Below are 24,992 nucleotides of genomic sequence, written 5' to 3' on the forward strand. Positions count from 1 at the left end.
TGTTCTCTTGCCTGATCAGGCAGTGGCACAGTGGGTAGAGCATCGGCCTGGGACACTGAGGACCCAGGTTTGAAAACCCAAGGTTGCCAGCTTGAGCGTGGGTTTATCTGGCTTCCGCACCAGCTCACCAGCTTGAGCGTGGGGTTGCAGGCTTGAGTGCAGGGTCACTGACTCGAGCATGGGAACACAGACATGACCCCATGGTCACTGGCTTGAGCAAGGAGCCTCCTCGTCATGGCACGTATGAGAAACAACCAATGAACAATTAAGGTGCCACAACTATGAGTTGATGCTTCTCATCACTCTTCCTTCCTGTCTGTCCCTATCTATCCCTCTCTCTCTCTTGCTCTCTCTCAAAGTATGTTCTCAGACCACAGTAGAATTAAATTAGAAATCAAGACCAGTATGATATCTGAAAAATCCCCAAATATTTGGAAAATGAGTAACACAAACACTGCTAAACAAGCCACAAAGCAAAGAAGAAAGGGGGAAATCAAAATATTTCAAACTGAATGAAAATGAAAATACAACGTATCAAAATTAGTGGGGTAAAGCTAATGTATTAAATATTAAGAGAAAACTCACTGTACTAACTACCTGTATTGGAAAAGAATTAAGGATCTTACAACCAAGGATTCACAGAAGCCACGAGACTGGTGGGAAGGGCTGAAATGCAGCCAGCTTGAGGATCAATTACACACAATGGGCCAGTAACAATCAAAACTCAATTATACTGAGACAGAGAAGGGATCGAAGGGACCAAAGGGACCAGAGGAAAAGAGAACAGAGGGAACAGAGGAAAAGAGAACAGAGGGAAAGGGGATGATGGGATGGGATAATCCTGAAAGGAAGGGGGAGGGCGCTATGGGGAGGGATGCAAGGGAAATGTTGGGAATACGGGGGAGGAGATGCATTGGGGGGCGACACTAGAATCTATGTAAACAAATTAAAATCAATAAAAAAAAAAGAATACCCTATTATAATAGGAAGGCCCAAATAACACACATAGTGGACATTCCTGGAGCACCTAGTTCAGGTGATCAAAGAAACTGCGCCACTGGACACAACAACAACTATAACTTAAGGCCAGCCCACAAAGACTAGGAAGAAAAAGAGACAGTGAAAATGGGGAGAAAATGAAACACACCCAAAATGACAGAAGAAATCTTGAAGTATGTAAAGCAAATCTGTATGGACATAGCCTAATCAGGTGGGGGCGCAGTGGGTCGAGCCTCCGACTAGGATGTGGAAGGACCCAGGTTTGAGATCCCGAGGTTGCCAGCTTGAACCCAAGGTCGCTGGCTGGAGCAAGGGGTTACTCCAGGGGTCCCCAAACTTTTTACACAGGGGGCCAGTTCACTGCCCCTCAGACCGTTGGAGGGCCAGACTATAAAAAAAACTGAACAAATCCCTATGCACACTGCACATATCTTATTTTAAAGTAAAAAAACAAAGTGGTAACAAATACAATATTTAAAATAAAGAACAAGTAAATTTAAATCAACAAACTGACCAGTATTTCAATGGGAACTATGGGCCTGCTTTTGGCTAATGAGATGGTCAATGTCCGGTTCCATATTTGTCACTGCTAACCGTAACAAGTGATATGACGTGCTTCCAGAGCCGTGATGTGTGCATCCTGTGTCACTGGAAGTAGTACTGTACTTGAGCAACGCTGCGCTTTGCAGCACCGCCACATACAGCATTCGCATCCTGTGCTCTTCTCACTGACTACTAATGAAAGAGGTGCCCCTTCCGGAAGTGTGGCGGGGCCCATAGTTTGGGGACCTCTGGGTTACTCAGTCTGCTGAAGGCCCACGGTCAAGACATATATGAGAAAGCAATCAATGAACAACTAAGGTGTCACAACGAAAAACTGATGATTGATGCTTCTCATCTCTCTTTGTTCCTGTCTGTCTGTCCCTATCTATCCCTCTCTCTGACTCTCTGTCTCCATAAAAAAAGAAAAACAAACCCCCAAACCCATTCTTCCTCCTGAACTGCAGTATTGTTTACTCAGCTACCTGAGAAAAAAGCCTCCGAGGTCCCAATTCCTTCCCCTCATTTGTTACCCATCCTTTCTCCACCCCACTCCACCCCTTCTAATGGTCACAAGTCTTATTTGTCTCAAGTCACTGAAACCCAAACACTGATTTCAGGGCCTCCTGACTGGACAGTTTGGACCATATAAATCTAACCTAGTCCATTATAACCACCCATAATCATTTCTCTGTTTCCATTCTTTCTTCTCTCCAATCCATTCCCCCACTGCTGCCATAGACATCCTCAAAACTCAAAAAATTACCCAATCACTCCCCTAAGATCCTTTACCAGCTTCCATATGCTCTGTGTGAATACTAAACTCTCTTATACCTAGAACCACACACACCAAACTCTTACACCTAGAACCTGCACACACTGTCAGTCACCCTTCCTAGAGGATCAGCTGTCAGCCATATCCTTAGGCTGAGCCACTCCCTACTCAGAGTGGTGACCTCAGCCTTCCAGACCTACCTCCAAAGCCCCCTCCTGTGCTCCAGCTCACAATGGAGATTTTTCTTTGTGCTGCTCTTCCAAGCCTCTTTGGTGTAACTTTATATGTTGCTTTATATTAGCTGTTTGACACCCCTCTCCTAGCAGAATGTATCCTGGCATCCACACAGTGGCTGTCCTATGATAGCAAAACGTAGTCAAGTACAGAATTTCGAGTGCAGGTCTGAAGCCAGACTGCCAGGATTTAAATCCTTAGCGTTCATTCTTACTGGCTGTCACCATGGGCAAGATAATCTCCCCTTGTCACCACATATACATAGCTGGGAAAAATGAAAAAAAGTTTAAACCACATAGGATTATTGTGAGGACAAGAGACAGTGTAGGTCAAGTGCTTAGCACCCTGACCGGGACAGTAGCAATAAAAAATAATAGAAAATTAATAACAGTGATTAGTAGCAGCAGCAGCAAAGACTTAGTCATTAATGTGTCAAGCTTTCTTCAGAGACCCGATGTACACCACCTCACTGAGCCCTCACTACACCAAGAATTGGGTACTGTTATTACCATGGTCCCCGTTTTTGCAGAAGAGAAAACAGCACACAGAAAGTTTGAGTAACTGGCTCAAACCCACACGACCATGTCAGAATCCCAGCCAGACTCCAGAGGCCTAGCATTCGCCTGCATGCACAAATGCCAGGTTCAGCAAAGAACAGCAGTAAAGTCATAGATGGAAAAAAAAAAACCCCACTATAAGAACTATACCCATATATAGAAATGCACCAAATTTCTGCGTGATACAAGCACGAAGACTTTCGTTTTCCACCTATACTTTGGCCAGGTTCCAAAATTTCTGTGCTGGACTTTGGCGTTGACTCTGTGAGAATGAACCCCTCCTGGGCGGCGCAAGAAAACCGGAAGGGTGCTGTCGCGTCCTGCCCTCAGACCCGGCCCCAACTCGCCCATCCTGCCCGCCGGGCCCCTCACATCGAAGGTCGGCAGCTCACAGAGCAGCTCCACGGCCCTGTTGCAGAACAGGGCGGTGCCGTCCCAGTCCCGGGGCCTTGTCAACCCCCCGCTCGCACGCCGACCAGTCGTCGGGCTCACAGCCGCAACTCTCCGCTCCCGCGGTCCCCAGTCTCCCAGCTGCGGATCCTTGCCTGCGCCTCCGCTTTGCGCTTTGGCGCCACACACGCCCAGCCCATAGGAACGCGCTGCTGGGCTTCGCGGTCTACGGCAGCGCTAAAAGGACAGTTACTTCCACTGCGCAGCCGCACTACAAGAAGTGGGATTGGGGTCCTTCTCTGTGGAAGGTCGCCGCAGCTAAGGCAGAGTGGGCAGACCTTTGTCGTTGTCTGTCAACTGAGCAGGTTCCGTTGTCAAATTCCAAGGCGACTAAGCAATCAACTTTGTGCGCTGCACAATTCCACAAAAATGCACATTTCTCAACTTTCTTCTTTCATTTGAGTCAATCATTTTCGTTTAGTTGTAGAGGTTCGCGCTTTGAGGTGAATAAGGCAGACCTAGAAATTTGCTGTGCATTAACGTTATGATGCAGCATTTCATTTGTTTCGTTTTGCAGTGTGGGTGTTTTAATAGAAAAGGAAAACCAACTTTGATTTGGCATCTCCTGTGTGATAGGGACTATGACATATTTAATTCTCAGGATTAACCAACCCTAAGGTGGCTTTGAAGACCCTTGGTACTGATTAGGAAACAAGTTAGATAACTTGTCTAAGTTCACCCAGACGCTGTACTTAAGCTTTCAACTCCAAGGTACCACCTTTGATGTTAGAGCAGATATTTAAAAATGTGTAAAATAGCTTTAGTCCCAAGGTGTACAGAGAGGGAAAAAAGCCCAATTAACACCAAATCACACGGCCATATTCTTGCTTAACACAATTATGGAAATTTTCATAATCCACATAGACTCAAAGGTAGAAATCACCGCTATAAAAATTCATTTGGCAATTTTAGAAAAAGCAGTATTACTTGGATTAATTCTAGCTAACCTGTTCCTCTTTTGCAAATATACAGTGGATGTGTGATCCAAGAGATGAGGATGTTGAGTAACATTTCCTTTTCAGCTTTGCAATAAGGGAAAATTTAGGCTGTTTTTATTAAATACACAGTTCTGTACTGGACCATGCTACAAGATTATGATCCAAAGATCAACAGCATCTACAGCTTTCCTTTGCCATAAACTTTTTAAATTTCAAAACCCTAGGCCTGAAATTCACTTCCTTATCTGTACAGTGGGGACAAAAGTATCCACTTCTGAGGAGCAGTGATGATTTTTTATTCCTTCAGTAAATATTTATGAAGTGTCTACTATGTACTAGACATTATTCTAGACCAGGGGTCCCCAAACTACGGCCCGCGGGCCACATGCAGCCCCCGAGGCCATTTATCTGGCCCCCGCTGCACTTCCGGAAGGGGCACCTCTTTCATTGATGGTCAGTGAGAGGAGCATAGTTCCCATTGAAATACTGGTCAGTTTCTTGATTTAAATTTACTTGTTCTTTATTTTAAATGTTGTATTTGTTCCCGTTTTGTTTTTTTTACTTTAAAATAAGATATGTGCAGTGTGCATAGGGATTTGTTCATAGTTTTTTTTTATAGTCCGGCCCTCCAACGGTCTGAGGGACAGTGAACTGGCCCCCTGTGCACAAAGTTTGGGGACACCTGTTCTAGACACTGAACAATCTATGTTCTATTGTGGGAAAACAGCAACACACAAATACAAATACATTGATAAATATATTAGTGAAAAGCATTAAAAGTAAGCCAAGGAACGTGAACAGAGTGATGGTGTATAGAAGGCCTGAGGGTACCAAGTCAGTAATTCACTAGACCTGAAGTTGGCAGGGAGTAAGCCAAGTATATGGCACCATTGGGAGGGCAGAAAATTCTAGGCAGCAAGAATGCAGTGCAAAGGCCCCATGGAGAGTTGTGTGGTGGCTGGCACATATGCCACCACAATTCCCTCCTGGCACCTCTGTATCAGAAAGAAGGCAGGGATGTTGGAGCAGGGTGAGTGAAGGAGACGCTGCTGGCTGAAACCGGATGGAAGGCTAGAGGCCCTTTCACAAGCTTTAGTAAGGTTTATTTTCAGTGAGATTGGGAACCACTGAAGTGTTCTGAGCAAACAAGGACTAGAGCTAGGTTTTCAAAAAGACTTGTGGCAGCTGAGTTCTGTAGACAGAATTGAGGTAAAGGTGGAGGAAGGAGACCACTTAAGGCTATTAAAATAATCCAAATGAGAGATGCTGGCTGCTTGGCCCAGGTGGTAAGGGAGTAGACACTGAAAGATCTGACAAGGCTTGGTAATAGATCTGATGTGGCAAAAGAAGGGAGGAATCAAGGATGACCCTAGGGTTTAATCTGAGGAACTGCAATGATGGCCTTGTCATCCTCATTATCCTCACCTGTGGTGGGGAAGGTTATTGATGGAGCTGTGAGTGGAAGAAGAGTTGGGAGCTCAGCTTTGAACATTATTTTAGGTTCCTCCAGGATATGAACTAGAGATACAAATGTGTCACCAGTGTGGAATGGCATTTATAGCCTGGATAAGACCACTCAGAACGTGAGTGTGGACCAAAAGTTGAGGACTGCATGAGCAAGGCCTAGTACTAGCCTGGACACAATTTCCTTTACTCTCTTCTCTCCAGTTTTCTCTCCCTAGCTTTTTTTGTTCTTCTATTAAAGAGGATTCAATGAGCATTAGGGTAAAAAATTATTTACAATTTAGTTGCTGGATTCCCAATCTCTAGTACATATTGCTACATCACTTTATTTTTATTTATTTAATGGAGAGAGAAAGAGACAGAGAAGGGCAGATAGAGAGGAAAGGAGAGAGATGAGAAGCATCAATTCTTCATTGGGGCACTTTAGTTGTTCACTGATTCCTTTCTTAGATGTGCCTTGACCAGGGGGCTACAGCAAAGTTAGTAACCCCTTGCTGAAGCCAGGGACCTTGATGTTGTGGACCCGCCATGACCAGTATATTCAGTTCCCAAGCGAGAATGGTGCAGAATTAAATAAAATGACTTAAAGAATTAAAAATATATAAAGATAGGTTTGGGAAGGCTTTGCAATTACTTACTGCTGGCAGAAACACTGCCCTAGCAGAGAAAACATGGCTGCCACCAGAAACTGCATCTTCCTTTATTTTTAGGGCAAAGTGGGCCATTAGCAAATCAATGAATTTTCTGATTATAGTTTCCAAGGCAACCCAAGAATTCCACCAAGTGCAAAACCCTCCCACCAATACTTAACATCCTGACTTTACATAAAGAGGAAACTTGCTTCCAGTCTTTTCAGGAGAACATGGGAGGCAGGACAAGCATCACAGCTAACATGGAGGTGTGGGGAAGGCTTAGTTTTTTGCAAGCGAGGTGGAGGGTTGGGCAGACTGTCAGCTTAGGCCAGTTCCCCACACCTCTGTCCTCCAGAAATCCAAACTCTAAAAACCCTGTCGACTTTTTGGTCCCCAACACTTTGGACTCACCAGTGACGTTTGGGCTCAAGCCAGCAACCATGGGGTCTTATCTATGATCCCACACTCAAGCTGGCAAGCCAGTGCTCAAGCCTGTGACTTCAGGGTTTTGAACCTGGATCCTATGCATCCCAGGCCAATGCTCTATCCACTGCACCACCACCTGGTCAGGCTGCTACATCACTTTAAAGATTTCACCATTTAAATTCCAAAGGTGTAACTGCTGATTGTGGTATTTAATAATATGGTCAATGAAATGTTTTGCAATATTTTTAAGATTTTATTTATTGACTTTATTGGGGGGAGGCAGCGCAAGAATTATCAACTCATAATTCTTTCAGTTTAGTTCTTCATTGCTTGCTTGTTTGTCATATGTTCTTTAACCCAGCAAGCCCAAGGTTTTGAACCAGTGACCTTAGCATTCTAGGTAGGTGCTCAATACACTGCACCACCACAGGCCAGGCTTGCAATTTCTAAGTATCCCTACAAAGCTAATATATGGAGCTATTGAATTTCTTAAGGCATTTCTAAGTAATTTTAAATTAGCAGTTGCCAATAGTTTTCTCTGACACAGATGTTGAAATCCCAAATTACTCTGGAATAAGTAAGCAAACCTCTGGTTGCACATCGCTTATAAAATAATTTTAAGGCCATATTAAAGAAAACCAAAGCTAACCTATAAAACTAAATTTGTGAAACTGCTCTCATTTTTTTCATTTTAGAATGGGTTTAATTAGTACTTAGTTTCCCTAGAGAGACTTTTTCTTTGAAATCTTTTTCCTCCATCAGCTAATTCTAATTGCCTTATAAAAATAAAAAATCTAATACAGGTTTTAAAAATTAAATTGTTGAAGCAGCTCAGTTTTCATGTTTGGCCCCAAAGCAAAAGTAAATACATGTTTCAAATAAAAAAAAAAAAACAACCCCACCTAAAAGCGTGTATTTTTAAGTAAAGTCCTGGTGGGAGGATGGTTATAAATTATTAGAAAAAAACTGTGGTTTTTTACCTTTATACTTTTTGCTCTTACAAATCTTAGGACATTTCCAGGGGATGATCCAGTTTGGGTTTTTAGTGTCAGGGGAAAGTAAGAAAGCCTGTGATGGGAGCTGAGGGAATTAACTAATGGGCCCGGCTCAGTGAGTGGTCCCTATCCCGCCAGAGTCCTCTCGGGTTGACGCACAGACCAGCGGGACACGCTGAGTACGGAAACCTTCCGGCTCTGGAATCAAGCCCACACCTCAGCGAAAAGGGTCCTCCACTGAGCCTTCCCCTGCCCGTGCTATACTGTGCGGTTACGCCCGCCCTCTTCCAAGATGGCACCCGGTCGGCGCCAGGGATTCTGGGTGCGCTCTCCGCGGAGCCAGGGAGGAGGCGGGCCGGGGGCGGGGCCGGCGGGAGCCGGGCGTTGATTGGCCCGCGCGAGGCAGTAGCCGGCTGCCGGGGCCTGGGCTGGAATGTGAGGGGCGGTGGGGTCCCGGCGGCGGAGTCTCCTCTGAGCCGCGGTGACTGCGGCGACGGCGGCGCGGACAAGGCCATCGGGCGCGGGATGAGGAAGCGGACCGAGCCCGTCGCCTTGGGCTCGGCGTCCTCCGGCTTGACCGCCGCAGTGCTGGACGCCGACTGCCGCCTGAAGCGCAACTTGCGCCTGGCGGGCAAGGGGCCGGCTGAGCCGTGCTGCGCCGCCGACGCGGGCATGAAGCGAGCGCTGGGCAGGTGAGGTGAGGCGTGGGGCCGGGGTCGGGCCTCCCTGACCTGGCCCGCTCGCCGTCCCCATACCTCCACCCCCTCCGTAAGTTACCTGCCTGCGGGAGCGCCCACACCTACTATCCTCCATCCTTCTGGAGTCCTCTTCCGACCTCCGGACATCCTCCCCTCCTCTCCCCTGTCCCTGAATCCCCCACCCGCTGGAGCGCCCCTGCCCGGCTCCTCACTCCCCGGTCCTCTTCTGTCCCCACTCAACCAGCTCTCCAAACCCAGACCCGCTCCCCTACCCTTTCCCAGGTGAGCCTGTAGGGAGCCCATCACCAACGAGCGTCTCCCAGGGGGATGGAGCCGCGAGGTAGTACGGGATGCGGGAAGCGCTCCCTGGGGAGGAGGGACGCGGAAGGGTGGGCGGCAGGTGTCTACGGCTCGACTCTCGCCGGGCATCTCCTCCTCCGCGGGGGACTCACTCCAGCGCCCCTCTCACTGGGCTGGCGTATACGGAAGCTGACCGGTGCCCCGTGTCTCACTTCGGGAATTCTTCTTGGGTAGCTAGTTGTCAGAAGTGGCATTCTCTGCTCAGAACTGCCAGGTGTTTGGGGGGAAGTTAAACGAGCTGCTGTGTCCAAGGGAAAGGAAGAAGACACTGCATCCTCAGCTGTTGGAGGGAAACTTGTTCACTCTGCAGTTGGCTCCTGGTGCTTGATATTTGTCTGAGTTGTCTCCTTGGGAATCGACGTAAGGACGTGATATCTGGTTGTATTCTCCCTTGAGTAGGTGAATGCATTTATGTAAAACTGATTTCAGAATTGAGAAGGAACAAATTTCACATGGCCAGATTTCTCTCCCATGAGCTGGTTTCTTAATTATCTGGCTGTCAGAACGTATTCATCGCAGTTTTGAAGTCCTGATGTTTCATGGTGTTGCAAGAAGTTACTGTGTTTTCAGTGTTGTAACAGAGTCATTTCCTTCAGTGTAAACTGGAATGTCCTTAATTGACAGTGACCACTTCAGAGTAAAATATTTATCCAAACAGCCCCTAAAAATATCAACTACCTAAAAGACCATTAAATTTAAAAGATGACTTTGAATAAATAAAAATGTCCGAATAGCTCCTTCAAAATTTCAACTTTGTTTTTTTAAAAGATCATGAAATTAGCCAGACCTGGAGGTGGCGCAGTGGATAGAGCGTCGGACTAGGATGCGGAGGGCCCAGGTTCGAGACCCCGAGGTCGCCAGCGCTTGAGCGCAGGCTCATCTGGTTTGGGCAAAAGCTCACCAGCTTGGACCCAAGGTCGCTGGCTTGAGCAAGGGGTTACTCGGTCTGCTGTAGCCCCACGGTCAAGGCACATATGAAAAAGCAGTCAATGAACAACTAAGATGTCGCAACGAAAAACTGATGATTGATGCTTCTCATTTCAACAGAAATCTCTCTGTTCCTGTCTGTCTGTCCCTATCTATCCCTCCCTCTGTCTCTGAAAAAAAAAAAAAAAAAGATGAAATTAAACTGTAGACTCTTCTAAGTAAGTGCTCCCACAACCCTTCCAGAAGGGTAGGGACTGACAATATTTTTGTATTTGTATAAAGTTATGTAGCAACTGGTCAATATCTTTTGCAAAACAAATGTGTTCTCTTTCTGGAAAAGTTTATCTGCATTAAAAACTCATGATTAGCTTTAGTGCATTTTTATTAACAGGCTTGTCATAACACTTAGATAGGTCAGGAAGTTCCTCCTTCAAAAAAAATCTGTTGTGATACACACAGTAATGTTTGGAGAAACAATACTGACCTGACACCTTCTTGAAAGATGTACTGTATTAAAAGGGTTTAATTATTTTTATTTTGTATGGGGGAACAAAGGGAGACATTCAGGTGGTGCTCATGTCCTTTGAATAAACAAAAGGCTGTTAGGGGAATAAAAAGAAAAGCAAAGCCAGCTGGGTGGCTCACTTGGTTAGAACATTGTCCTGATATGCCAAGGTTGCTAGTTTGTCAGAACACTACAGGAATCAACCAATCAGTGCATGAATAAGTGAAACAACAAATTGATGTTTCTCTCTCTCTCTCTCTCTCTCCCTCCCTCCCTCCCTCCTCCTCCCTCCCTCCTTCCCTCCTCCCCTCCCCCTCTCTTTCCCTTTCTCTCCCCATGTTTCTCTCTCTAAAATCCATCAATCAATAAAAATTTAAATTAAAAAATTTGGTGAGAAAGGCCATATTTGTGTGTTATACCATGGCTTCCTTCCCTAGCCTGTAACTCTCCTGGACATTTTTCTGCTTTGTTTTCTCCTGTATCCAGTCTCAGCTCAACTGTTACCTCCTCAGATCTTCCGAGACTTGCATATCCAAAATAGCCTTTATGCCACTCTAACTCCCTTATTCTGTTTATTTTTTTCTTCATTGCATTGGTTCCTTAACTGACCTTGTAATTGCCTGCAGAGTTGACTTGCTTTATGCATTGTCTCCTCCTTCACAAGAATGAAAGCCCCATGAGAGCAAGGACATTATTTCTTCCATCGCTAATCTCCAGTGCCTGACACATAGTAGGTAGGAGAAGATACTGTTGAATGAATGACTATCTAGGATAAATTTCTAGAAGTGGGGTGTTGTTAACTTTGAAAGGTGATGCCGAAATGCCCTCCAAAGAAGTTGTGATTTGTAACTCCCTCCAGCAGTGTCAGTTCCCTCCTGAATACTGAATAGCACCAGATATTTTGATCTTTTCTATTTGAAGAAAATGCTTTAATTTGTATTTTTAATTGTGGGGTGGCAATTTTCTGTTTGCTTTTCTAAACTATTAAATACCTTTGGGATTATTTACTCAAATAAATAATTTTTTTTTTAACTTTCTATTGTGTACATGTTCAAATATACAAAAGTAGAGAAGATGATATTAATGAACTTCCATATCTCCATCACTGGATTCAACAGTTTTTCATATTTTGCCTATCTTGAATCATCTATCCCTCCTTCCTCCATTTTTTTGCAGGGTGGGAGACTAGACTTTTAAAATAAATGATTTTATTTGTAAATATTTTTTATTATGTCTTCAACCCAATTGCTATAATATTTATCAAAATTAACAACTTATTTTCTACAGCTAATTTAATATTATCTAATGTTTAATCTACAGACACCTTCCCAATTGTCTCAGAAATGTCTTATTTAAACTGATTGTTTTAAAATCTTGTAAATTTCTTAAGTTTATTCCCCATTGTTTTATCATATTTACCAAAATTAACAATTTATTGTATTTAATTAATATCTAGTATCCAATCTACATACACTTTCCTAGTTGTCTCAGAAATGTTTTTGTTAAGTTGATTTGTTTTAAAATCCTGTACAGCTGACCTGTGGTGGTGCAGTAGATAAAGCATCAACCTGGAATGCTGAGGTCGCCGGTTCAAAACCCTGGGCTTGCCTGGTCAAGGCATATACAGGAAGCAACCACTACCAGCAGATGCTTTCCTCTATCTCTATCTCTCTCCCCCTCTCTCCAAAAGTCAATAAATAAAAACTAAAAAAAATTAAGAAACATAAAATAAAATCCTGTACATTTCTTGCCTGACTTGTAATGGCACAGTGGATAAAGCATCAACCTGGGACTCTGAGGTCCTAGGTTCAAGCCCCGGAGGGCTCATCTGGCTTGAATGCAGGCTCACCAGCTTGAGTGTGGGATGATCGACATGATCCCAGGGTCACTGGCTTGAGCAAGGGGTCACTGGCTCGGCTGGACGACCCCCCCCCCCACCAAAGGCATGTACAAGAAGCAATCAGTGAACAACTAAAGTGCCACAACTATGAGTTGACGTTTCTCGTTTCTATTCCTTTCTGTCTCTGTGTCTTGTTAAAAAATTATCCTGTACATTTGTTAAGTTTATTCCTACCTGTTTCATCTTTTTTTAAAATTGAATTTAATTTTTATTTTAGAGATGAGAGAGAGAAAAAGAAGGGGAAGAGGAGGAGGAAGCATCAACTCCCATATGTGCCTTGACCAGGCAAGCCCAGGGTTTTGAACCAGCTTTTTCCACTGTGCCACCACTTCTACTTCTTCCTTCTCCTTTCTTCTTCTTCTTCATTTTACTGATTTTAGAGAGAAGAAGGAAGAAAGAGGGAGACAGGAACATCGATCGTTCCTGTATGTGCCTTGACTGGGGATCGAACCAGAAACCTGTGTGCTTCAGGAGGATGCTAACCAACCGAGCTTTCAGGCCAGGGCTGTTTTATCTTTTTAGTTGTGATTTAAAATAGAATCTTTTTTTTTTTTTTTTTTTTAATTTTTATTTATTTATTTATTTTTTTACAGAGACAGAGTCAGAGAGAGGGATAGACAGGGACAGACAGACAGGAACGGAGAGATGAGAAGCATCAATTATTAGTTTTTTGTTGCGCGTCGCAACACCTTAGTTGTTCATTGATTGCTTTCTCATATGTGCCTTGACCGCGGGCCTTCAGCAGACTGAGTAACCCCTTGCTTGAGCCAGTGACCTTGGGTCTAAGCTTGTGAGCTTTGCTCAAACCAGATGAGCCTGCGCTCAAGCTGGCGACCTCGGGGTCTCGAACCTGGGTCCTCTGCATCCCAGTCTGACGCTCTATCCACTGCGCCACCGCCTGGTCAGGCAAACCCTTTCTTATATTACATATTCTTATAGTTATATTTAATAATTTTATAATTACTAAATCACATAGTCTTTTTTTTCTTGTAGTATTTGCAGTTGGTTGTGTTGGATATCCCAGGTATGTTTTTTTGTTGACTGCGAATAATAATTTTGCCCCCCACCCTGTTTTTTTAGTGAGCGAGAGAGAGACAGACAGGGAGAGAGATGAGAAGCATCAACTTATAGTTGGACAGGGAGAGAGATGAGAAGAAGCATCAACTTATAGTTGGACAGGGAGAGAGATGAGAAGCATCAACTTATAGTTGCCGTCCTTTAGTTGTCCATTGATTGCTTCTCATATGTGCCTTGACTGGGGGCTCCTGCTGAGCCAGTGACACCCTCACTCAAGCCAGTGACTATGAGTCACGCTAAAGCCAAAGACCCCGCATTCAAGATGGTGAGCTTGCACTCAAGTTGGCAACCTCGGGGTTTCGAACCTGGGTGCTCAGCGTCCCCGGTGGCTGTGCTATCTATTTTACTGTCACAGGTCATGCTAGCCCCCCACCTTGTTTTCTGATTTATATGTGTGTTGTTTTTCCCATTTTTGATTGTGTTGTATTTCCAAAGCAAAGTTAAATAATAAGGGTGATACTGGGGTACCTTGTCTTGTCCCTGACTTGAATAGGATATGCTTTTAGTGTTTTTGCCATACTACTTATCTTACTAAGGGGCGTGACATTTTGTTGTTAATAAAAAATGGTTATTGAATTTTATCAAATGCTGTTTTAGCATCTATGAGATTACCATATAAATTTTCTTCTTTGACCTCAGTTATAGTAACAGACTTTATATTACTGAATCATGAGTGATAACTTATTGTGTAGTTCATTACATTTTATTTATTTTACTTGGCTAATTTACACCATTTGTGAGAGTAGTCTGTAATTTTCTTTTTAATTTAGTGTTTTCTATAGCTTTATAAATAGCTTTCTCTTTCTCTTCTTTAGCCACTTTAAATTCTTTTGAAATGAGCTGTTTTACTATTTTGGCAGAATTCAGTTATAAAACTACCTAAGCCTGGTATATTTTAGAATATAACACTTTAATAACTTTTACACTTTGTTACATTTGTTATCTTGTTTTTGGGCTCAGTTCAAATGATTTATATGTCCATAGAAAATCATTTATTATATCCACATTTTCCTCTGTACCTGAGGCAATTTCCCTAGTATTGTAACTCATTGTGTGTATAGTTACCCCCTCTTTTGATTTAAGCTAGGTAATGATATATCTAATACATCTACATGCACCAAAGTGGATTTTCCACAAGGAAAAGAATTTTTCCAAAGAAAATATCATTTTGTTTATCAATTCTGTGAGACCAGGATGATGCTGAGGGTTACAGAGAAGTGGTAAGAATGTGTTTTATCTGAAAGAGGCAGCAGCTACTGCACTCTATCCTGTTGTTGCCTGGCAGGAATGTGCCCAGGGTGGCCAGATCTTCCAGTCTCACCAGAAGACTAACTGGTTTTGTGTGTGTGTGTGTGTGTGTATAATTTCTAACTTTTTAAACATTGGCAACTAATTCAGATGAAAACAACTTTGGCGGTCAAAAAAACCCCAGGTTTTTTTTCTTTTTTTAATTTAGACTAAAGGGTTATTTTTATTATTATTTTTTGTAACAGAGAGAGAGAAAGGGACAGATAGGGATAGACAGGAAAGGAGACGAGAAGCATCAATTGTTCGTTGTGGCACCTTAGTTGTTCATTGATTGCTTTCTCATACGTGCTTTGACTGGGGGGCTACAGCAGACTGAGTGACCCCTTGCTCAAGCCAGCAACCTTGGGCTCAAGCTGGTGAGCCTTGCTCAAACCAGATGAGCTTGTGCTCAAGCTGGTGACCTCAGGGTTTTGAATCAGGGTCCTTGCGTTCCAGTCCCACACTCTTATCAGGCTAAAGGGTTATTTTTAACAATAAATGTTTATCTAATCCATACATCAACCCTGTACTCCATGAGTGGAGGAACTAGATACTAGTTTTGCTTTGCACAGTGCCTGGTATGAGGAAGGGCTTGTCAAATGAGAGATTTTGTGGGCCTTTCATATTCTTTTCTGTAACCCTGGAATTCTTGGGAAGGCAGTAATGAGATGTACAGTCTGTGTGTTTCAGTCAACTAGTCTGTATCCTTCCATTTCCAGCCCTCATGTTAGACCTGCCAGGTGATTGAGATCAGTGGGCTGAATGGGGAGTTGCCATAGTGATGACCCTCACATGTAAATGTAGAACTGAACCATCAGGAAGCTTCTTCCTTGACCCAAAGGAAGGGATTTAATCTAGGGCTGTTAATGGCTTAACCATAATCCAGAAAGGTGGGTGATTGAGGTTAACGTCTATCTCCTTCAACATTAGCCTTCCTGACCATTTTTAAGCTCACCCTCTAAGCCAGGGGTCGGGAACCTGTGGCTCGCCAGCCAGATGTGGCTCTTTTGATGGCTGCATCTGGCTTGCAGACAGATCTTTAATAAAAAATAAAAAAAAACATTAAAAATATAAAACATTCTCATGTATTACATTCCATTCATTTCCTACCGCTCATGTTCATGGTTGCGGGTGGCTGGAGCCAATCACAGCTGTTCTCCGGGACAACACCAAAATTTTATTGGATAATGCATAACGTACATGGGTCATTGTGAGGTCAGGAAGTAAACTTCCCTCCTTTTAATCAAGTAGTCAGCTAGCTAATTGCAGAAACCCTTTTGACGAAGAACATGGCTAAAAGAAAAAAAAGATGAGGAGTATCGTACTTTTCAGCAAGAATGGACAGAGGAATTCGCCTTTGTGGAGAGAGCAGGTTCTGCAGTGTGTCTAATATGCAATGATAAAATTGCATTGATGAAACGGTCAAATATGAAGTAGCACTTCAACACATGCCATACTACATTTGCATTGAAATATTCAGCAGGGACAGCAGGAAGAAAGCATGTCAAGGTCTGTGCAGAGTGCAAGCTAGTCAGCAACAACTCCGTGTTTGGACCCAACAAGGTAACTGGAATTTGGCTAGCTTTGCTGGTGCTTTAGCAATTGTGAGAAATGGAAAGCCATTCACAGATAGGGAGGGAGTATGCCAAAATGTTTGTGCTTGATGTTGCCAATGAACTTTTTTTTTTGTATTTTTCTGAAGCTGGAAACGGGGAGAGACAGTCAGACAGACTCCCGCATGCGCCTGACCGGGATCCACCCGGCACGCCCACCAGGGGGCAATGCTCTGCCCACCAGGGGGCGATGCTCTGCCCCTCCAGGGCGTCGTTCTGCTGCGACCAGAGCCACTCTAGCACCTGGGGCAGAGGCCAAGGAGCCATCCCTAGCGCCTGGGCCATCTTTTGCTCCCATGGAGCCTGGGCTGCGGGAGGGGAAGAGAGAGACAGAGAGGAAGAAGAGGGGGAGGGGTGGAGAAGCAGATGGGCGCTTCCCCTGTATGCCCTGGCCGGGAATCGAACCCGGGACTTCTGCACGCCAGGCCGACACTCTACCACTGAGCCAACTGGCCAGGGCTGCCAATGAACTTTTTGACAACTTTTCGGATAAAGACAAGATAATCAAACGAATAAAAGACATGCCTCTGTCAGCAAGAACTGTTCACAATTGTACCATCATGATGGCAAATCAAATTGAAGCAACACAAGTGAAGGACATAAATGTAGCACCATTCTTTTCTCTCGCTTTGGATGAGTCAACAGACGTAAGCCATTTATCCCAGTTCAGCGTGATTGCAAGATATGCTGTCGGTGACACACTACGTGAGGAAAGTCTTGCTGTTTTGCCTATGAAAGAGACAACAAGAGGGGAGGATTTATTTAAGTCTTTCCCTGAGTTCACTAAAGAAAAAAATCTACCGATGGATAAACTTATTTCATTGTGTACTGATGGTGCTCTGTGCATGGTGGGGAAAAACAGGATTCGTAGTGCTTCTTCGTGAACATGAAAAGAGACCCATCCTAAGTTTTCACTGTATCCTACATCAGGAGGCACTTTGTGCTCAGATGTGTGGTGAGCAGCTTGGTGAGGTGATGTCGGTGGTCATTCAGGTGGTCAACTTCATTGTTGCCCGAACTTTAAATGATCACCAGTTTAAAACAGTACTGGATGAAGTTGGGAATAATTATCCTGGTCTGCTTCTACACAGCAATGTGTGTTTGTTTTCAAGAGGGAAGGTGCTCAGCCTTTTTGCGGCTTGTCTAAGCAAAATCCGGAATTTTCTTGAAATGAAAAATGTTGAGCATTCTGAGTTAGCTAACACTGAGTGGCTCCTGAAGTTCTACTATCTCGTGGACATGACTGAACATCTGAACCAGCTCAATGTGAAAATGCAAGATGTTGGAAATACAGTCTTATCCCTCCTACAAGCAATGTTTGCATTTGAAAACAAGCTGGAACTCTTCATCACTGACACTGAAACAGGTCATTAACTACACTTTGAAAAACTGGGAGAGTTTAAAGATGCATGCACAGCAAGTGACCCTGCTCAACATCTTGATCTCCAGCAGCTAGCGGGCTTCACATCTAATCTCCTGCAGTCATTCAAAGCACGCTTTGGAGAATTTCTTGAGCACACTTGTCTTTTTAAGTTCATCACCCATCCACCCAAGTGTGCAGTGGATAGTGCTGACCTGAGTTACATCCCCGGTGTCTCTGTCAGAGATTTTGAGTGACAAGCTGCTGACCTGAAGGCCTCAGAAATGTGGCTGAATAAGTTCAAGTCACTGAATGAAGATTTGGAAAGACTTGCATGACAGCAAGCAGAGTTGGCGAGCAAACACAAGTGGGGAGAAATGAAAAACTTCAACCCATGGACCAGCTGATTGTCAAAACTTTGAACGGGCTTCCCGTCATATACCACACACTGCAGCGTGTGTGTATTGCTGTACTGACAATGTTTGGCTCTACGTATGCATGTGAGCAGTCTTTCTCACATCTAAAGAACGTTAAGACCAACCTATGATCATGTTTAACGGATGGAAGTCTGAATGCATGCATGAAGCTTAACCTCACCATGTATCAACCAGACTGCAAAGCCATCAGCAAAACCATGCAGCACCAGAAGTCGCATTAATGGTAAAAAGTACTTTTTTTTTTATCATTGGCTAGCAACAGCATAACAACGTTATTAAAAAGAATTCAGAGATTTATTGTACTTTAAAAGTGTTTGTCTTACATAAAATGCACACGTTTACTTGTATTTAATGTTAAACATATTGTATGGCTCTCATGGAATTACATTTTAAAATATGTGGCATTCATGGCTCTCTCAGCCAAAAAGGTTCCCGACCCCTGCTCTAAGCTTCTCTGCATGGTATTTCCTGGTTTTTGTGGTTTTTTTCTTCATTCAGTGAAAAGAGGGGAGGCAGAGAGATAGACTCCTGCATGTGCCCAGACCAGGATCTACGCGACAAACCCACTAGGGGGGTGATACTCTGCCTATCTGGGGCATTGCTCTGTTGCTCAGCAACTGAGCTCTTCTTAGTGCCTGAGGTGGAGGCAGTGGAGCCATCCTCGGCACCTGGGGCCAGCTTGCACCAGTTGAGCCATGGCTGCAGGATGGGAAGAGAGAGAGAGAGAGAGAGAGAGAGAGAGAGAGAGAAAGTGAAAGGGGTAGGGGTAGAGAAGCAGATGGGTGCTTCTTCTGTGTACCCTGACCAGGAATTGAACCTAGGACATCCACACGTTGGTCTGACACTCTACCACTAAGCAAACTGGCCAGGGGCTGCACAGTATTTCTTTATCCCTTCTTTATACATCAAGCAGATGAGAGCATATTCTGAGCTAGTTTTTGTAGTTAAGGTCTGCTTTTTTTTGTCTTCCTTCTCCTTCTACTCCCCCAGAGTATTATTTGTGCCTGGGCTGTGACAAGCGAAGGGGCGGCCTTGGTTGTGGAGCCTCAGCAGAGGCGCCTGGTTAGGCCCATCTCTTCCCAGCTATGGTTTATCTTATCAAGGCCAGATTCTAGTCCTGGACCCAGGACTCTGGGACTTGGCTCTTTGTTTGCATTTTTGTCTTTGGTGGGAGTTTGTGTCCTTCATCTGTACTTGCTTCCCAATTCTTGTCAGCCAGTGTGTACTCTCCCTTCTCAATGGAGTGTCTGTCTTCTACAGTGACTTTGGGCAGATACTGCTCAAATGTGGGAAATATTTTTGGGTAGATTAAAAGCTCCTGAAGACACATAGGAATAGCCTTGGAAAGAGGTGTGGAAGATGGCTCATCTCACGTTATGCTGACAGTGACAAAGACGGGATGCTCTTCCAGACTAATAATTCTCCTTCTCCCATCAGAGCATTTTTCTTTCCAAAATGAAGTCTATAGGAAAATTTTTCCTGTAATAGGATTTTGAAAACTGACAGATTAAGTGAATGCTCTTCACCCTATAGAACTGGGTATCAGTACCTTTAGAAGTGGGTATCAGTGGATTTATGCTTTGGCAATGAAGTCTTTTCAGCATGGAGAGTGGGTAAGTCATTTGTCATCCTGAACTGAAGCCTGGAGTGGCACTGAGGATAGGGGTGCCAGCACAGGGAAGAATAATAGCTAGGAAGCCTTGACTAAGATGTCCAGTTAGCAGAAAGGCTCATTATTTACACTCGGTGCCCATTGTGATATTATTTGATATTGTAGAGCAGGGGTAGTCAACCTTTTTATACCTACTGCCCACTTTTGTATCTCTGTTAGTAGTAAAATTTTCTAACCGCCCACCTTCCACAGTAAAGGTGATTTATAAAGTAAGGAAGTAACTTTACTTTATAAAATTTATAAAGCAGAGTTACAGCAAGTTAAAGCATATAATAATAATTACTTACCAAATACTTTATGTCGGATTTTCGCTAAGTTTGGTAGAATAAATCTTTATAAAACAACTTACTATAGTTAAATCTATCTTTTTATTTATACTTTGGTTGCTCCGCTACTGCCCACCCTGAAAGTTGGAACGCCCACTAGTGGGCAATAGGGACTAGGTTGACTACCACCGTTGTAGAGGAAAGCTTGCATAGATAACTAAGCCCCGAGTGAGTGCTGTTAGGTTCTGTGGCTTTGGGTGAGTTTCTTTTTTTTTTTTTTTTTTCTTTTTTTTTTTTCTTTTTTCTGAAGCTGGAAACAGAGACAGTCAGACAGACTCCCGCATGCGCCCAACCGGGATCCACCCGGCACGCCCACCAGGGGCGATGCTCTGCCCACCAGGGGGCGATGCTCTGCCCATCCTGGGTGTCGCCATGTTGCGACTAGAGCCACTCTAGCGCCTGAGGCAGAGGCCACAGAGCCATCCCCAGCGCCCGGGCCATCCTTGCTCCAATGGAGCCTTGGCTGCGGGAGGGGAAGAGAGAGACAGAGAGGAAAGCGCAGCGGAGGGGTGGAGAAGCAAATGGGCGCTTCTCCTGTGTGCCCTGGCCGGGAATCGAACCCGGGTCCTCCGCACGCTAGGCCGACTCTCTACCGCTGAGCCAACCGGCCAGGGCGAGTTTCTTAACATTCTGAGTTTGTTACTTCCTCTGTGATATGGGAATAAAAATATCTTCCGTATAGCATTAGGGTAAACCTTGGATATATCAAAGAGCCATCACACAGTCAGCACTCATTCAGGGGTATTTTCTATTATGGTCACTTCATGATTATTACTGATTATTAGTTGAAAGTAGTGAGAAAGCTCCTCTAACTTAGGTTAAAAGCATTTACTTCTCTCCATCTTTTTTGCCCCCAAACTGACAGTATATCTTCTCAGCCACTTTTTGTGCCTGTAATTGTCATCATGATTGATTAACACATCTATTTATATTGATATTAGAACATTTTATTTTATTTTTTAGCGAGAGAGAGAAAGATAGGAAGGGAGAGAGGTGAGAAGCATCAACGCATAGTTGTGTCACTCCAGTTGTCCATTGATTGCTTCTCACATGTGCCTTGACCCCGGGGGCTCCAGCCAAGCCAGTGACCCCTTGCTTAGCCAGTGACCATAGGATCATGTCTGTAGTCCCATGCTCAAGCCAGCGACCCTGCACTCAAGCCGGATGAGCCCGTGCTCAACCTGGCGACTTCAGGGTTTTGAACCTGGGTCCTCTGTGTCCCAGGTTGATGCTCTATCTACTGTGCCATCACTTGGGTCAGGCATATTAGAACAGTTTTAAATAATATTATTTGGTTATTCAACACTTCTTTTCACTTGTTCATTTAGCAGTGTTTGAGTACTTGTTATGACAGGAACTCTCCTGAGTGCTGAGGCTGCAGTGGTGGATGCAGGTTATATCTTACGGAATTTACATCCTGGTGGGGGAGACATAACAAACAAATAAATACATGCTGCATCAGGTGCTGAGGGCCTGGAGGAGATAAGCAAAACCAATAAGGATCAGCCATGGTATGCGTACGATTTGGGTGGCAGGAGGCCTTCCTGAGAAGAAGACATTTGAATGGAAGGCACTGGCTGCTTTAGAGCAGAGGAATGCCTTGATGTAATGTCTGTCATTACCATGTCACTCTGATGAGGACAGACTAGAGGAACAGAGGTGCAAGGAGACTGGTTAGGAGTCATCCAGGCAACAGCTAATGGGGGCTTAGACCTGTGGTAGCTGTGGAGGTGAGAAGTATTGCATCTGGATCTGCTTTGAAGTAGGTGTCAATAAGATTTGCTAATCAATTAGTATGAAAAAGCGAGGCGTGTTAGAGAGGATTCACCAGTTCTCTTCTGAGCAACAGGAAGAAGGGAGCTGCCATGTGCTGAGATGTGTGATTATGGGAAGTGCTGGTGCTTTGGAAGTTAATGAGTTTTGTTTGGTCATAGTGAGGTTCTTATTCAATGTTCAAGTGGAGTAGATAGCAGGAATTGGAATTTGGGGTTACTGTATTTCCCCATGTATAAAATACACCTTAATTTTGAGGCCTGAAATTTGAAAAAAATGTATTACATAAAATTATTGAACTCAAGTTTTATTCATTATAAAATTCATACAACTCCTCATCTGCGTGAAAAAGCAGGAAATGCAAGTAAAAAACTACAACCACTGTATAAGATGCACCCAGTTTTTAGACCCCCAATTTTTCGAAAAAGGTTGCATCTTCTACATGGGGAACTATGGTAATTAGGGTAACATCTGACCATTAGCCTGTCGGTGGTATTCAAGAGTTACTTCAGGGGTCATAGGCTGGGCCCTGGTCCCTGCATGGTTAACAGCTGGGAGAAGAGGGGCCTCAAGTCAAAGAGACTTGGAGGGAGGGAGCTGGAAGAGAACGAGGAGGGAAGGGGTTGAGGCAGTGACTTGAAGAAAGCCTGTCCAGAGGAAAACAAGGTCTACCATTGGATTTGATGACATGGAAATCAGTGGTTAACAAGTGTGGCTAACTGAAGTGGTGGGAGTAAGAGCCTGATGTAATAGCTTGAGGGAGAGGCATAGAGAAGTGGAGTGTTTTCAAGTTTTGCCATAAAAGGGAACAGAAATGAGAGGGAAGCTGGGATGGGAGGAGGTTTCTGACCAGTGTTGCTAGAGGACTTAGTGTGCTCACGAGGGCAGTTCAGTTTAGGAAAGACTAGCTCTGCAGGCACTGTGGGCATAGTATTTCTGAGATCCAGTGCCCAAGGCCAAATAGAGTGTCCCCAGACAGGAGGACAGGCCAAAGATGCTCTGAAGGTTTAGGGATTGGTTTGGGAAGCATTGAAAGTTCTCTTCTGGATACTTTAGTTCTCTCTGTGAAGTAAGAGCAGGATCACCTGCCAAAGGGAGAGAAGGTCTTTCCCTTTCAGTTCTTTACCTGGACCCAGTCTTAGTTCTCTGTTCTCAACCTGATGATACATTTTCTACCATATGTGCTAAATTCTTATTAACATGAACAATCAAACTGCTTAGTAAGGACTCGTCTTTCTGACATGTGACATTTCAAAAATGGGTGACAGAAATGCTTCCCACGAGAAGTTGTTTCATCTATGACTTGCTGTGTGTCTTAGAAACCATGTAGTTTTGTACAGTGCTGCCCAGTTCTGGGAAGCCTGACCTGGAAGGCAGTGGTTCCATGAGGTCCCTGAACAATCCCAGTGAGGAGGGAGTTAGAGGTGGGTTTGAGGTGGAGGTGGGGAAAAGGTCAACATGAACTGAGGTTTAGATAGAGTGGTTAGTCTGATGATGGTGGCACAGTGGATGAAGCATCGACCCAGAATGCTGAGATCATGGGTTCGAAACCCCGAGGTAGCTAGCTCTGAGTACTGGGTCGCTGGCTTGAGCAGGTGATTGTCCACACAATCAAAGCTCAGAAACCTGAACCCACAAGTCACTGGCATGAGAAGCCCAAGGTCACTGGTTTAAGCAAGGAGACATTGGCACAGCCCTGGTTAAGGCACGTACAAGAAGCTCAGTGTATGACTAAAGTGAAAGCACCTACGAGTTGATGCTTCTCACGCTCTCCCTTCCTGTCTATTTCTCACTCTCTCTTTCAAAAAAAAAGAAAAAGTAGAGTGATTATGTGGGACCTAGGTAGAATTCATACCTCTCAGGTTTTGGTAATACACAAATAGCTAAGTTTCTAAGTACAATTTGTCTTGAGATGGTACTTGTGGACTTTCAGGTGTCTTAATCAGGTGTCATTCATTGTCCAGGTATGGAAATGTCCTGAGACAGTAAAAAAACGAGCAGGTATATGGTTATCAGTGTGAGGAGTTTCAGAAGATTAGACTTTGCCTTTTGCAAAGATAAAGGTAGAGAAAGGTGTCTGTGAAGGAAAATGAGCACATCTCAGAAATGCTGGAATTTAGAGTTTATTCTTCTTCTTCTTTTTTTTTTTTTGTATTTTTCTGAAGTGAGATGCCGGGAGGCAGAGAGACAGACTCCCGCATGCGCCCGACTGAGATCCACCCAGCATGTCCACTAGGGGGCGATGCTCTGCCCATTTGGGGCATTGCTCTGTTGCAACCAGAGCCATTTTAGTGCCTGAGGCAGAGGCCATGGAGCCATCCTCAGCACCCAGGCCAACTTTGCTTCAGTGGAGCCTTGGCTGCAGGAGGGAAAGAGAGAGAGAAATAGAAATGAGAGGGGGAAAGGGTGGAGAAGCAGATGGGTCCTTCTCCTGCGTGCCCTGGCTGGGAATTGAACCCGGGACTTTTCACTTGCCACACCAACACTGTACCACTGAGCCAACTGACCAGGGCCAGGGTTTATTCTTGATGCTTGAAAGAAGCTACCCTGAGCTCTAAGGTAAAGAAAAGAAAGTTCAAATTGTTTTCAGTTCTTATCAAACTCGTGGAGCCTCCACATAAGATTTAAATACATTGGCCTGATCTATGGTGGCACAATGGATAAAGCGTCAACCTGGAATGCTGAGTTTGCTGGTTTGAAACCCTGGGCTTGGCTAGTCAAGGCATATACAGGAAGCAACTACTACAAGTTGATGTTTCCTGGCTTCTCTCTCTCTCTCTCCAAAAATCAATAAAAAATAAAATTTAAAAATTTAAATATATTGACTGAATTATTCATAATGGGAAAGGAAGAATGTTCAAAGTCAAAGCAGGTCATTTTGATGCTGTAGTTCAGAGACTCAGAAGAGATATATGGTTTTTTTAAACTGTCATCTGTTTTCTTCTAATAATGTATGCAACAGAGAATTCCTACACTTTTATCCAGATTTGTGCCATCTTGGTCTTGGAATATCATGTTGTTCTTACCTGAAAGTGGCCATGTCAGTG

The 24,992-nt window shown here is 44.2% G+C and overlaps 1 protein-coding gene across 1 annotated transcript in view; it reads left to right on the top strand.

Moving 5' to 3' along the window:
- Window positions 1-8,394: 8,394 nt before the first annotated feature.
- ABHD12 (abhydrolase domain containing 12, lysophospholipase) overlaps window positions 8,395-24,992 on the top strand; it is an 85,632-nt gene continuing 69,034 nt past the window's right edge. The window contains exon 1 of the mRNA XM_066237911.1: window positions 8,395-8,702. Within this exon, the coding sequence (XP_066094008.1) occupies window positions 8,536-8,702 (167 nt within the window). The 5' untranslated portion in view covers window positions 8,395-8,535. The remainder of the gene's footprint in view (window positions 8,703-24,992) is intronic.

The sequence above is a fragment of the Saccopteryx bilineata genome, chromosome 6, assembly GCF_036850765.1.
Source record: "Saccopteryx bilineata isolate mSacBil1 chromosome 6, mSacBil1_pri_phased_curated, whole genome shotgun sequence".
In the NCBI taxonomy this organism is placed as follows: domain Eukaryota; kingdom Metazoa; phylum Chordata; class Mammalia; order Chiroptera; family Emballonuridae; genus Saccopteryx; species Saccopteryx bilineata.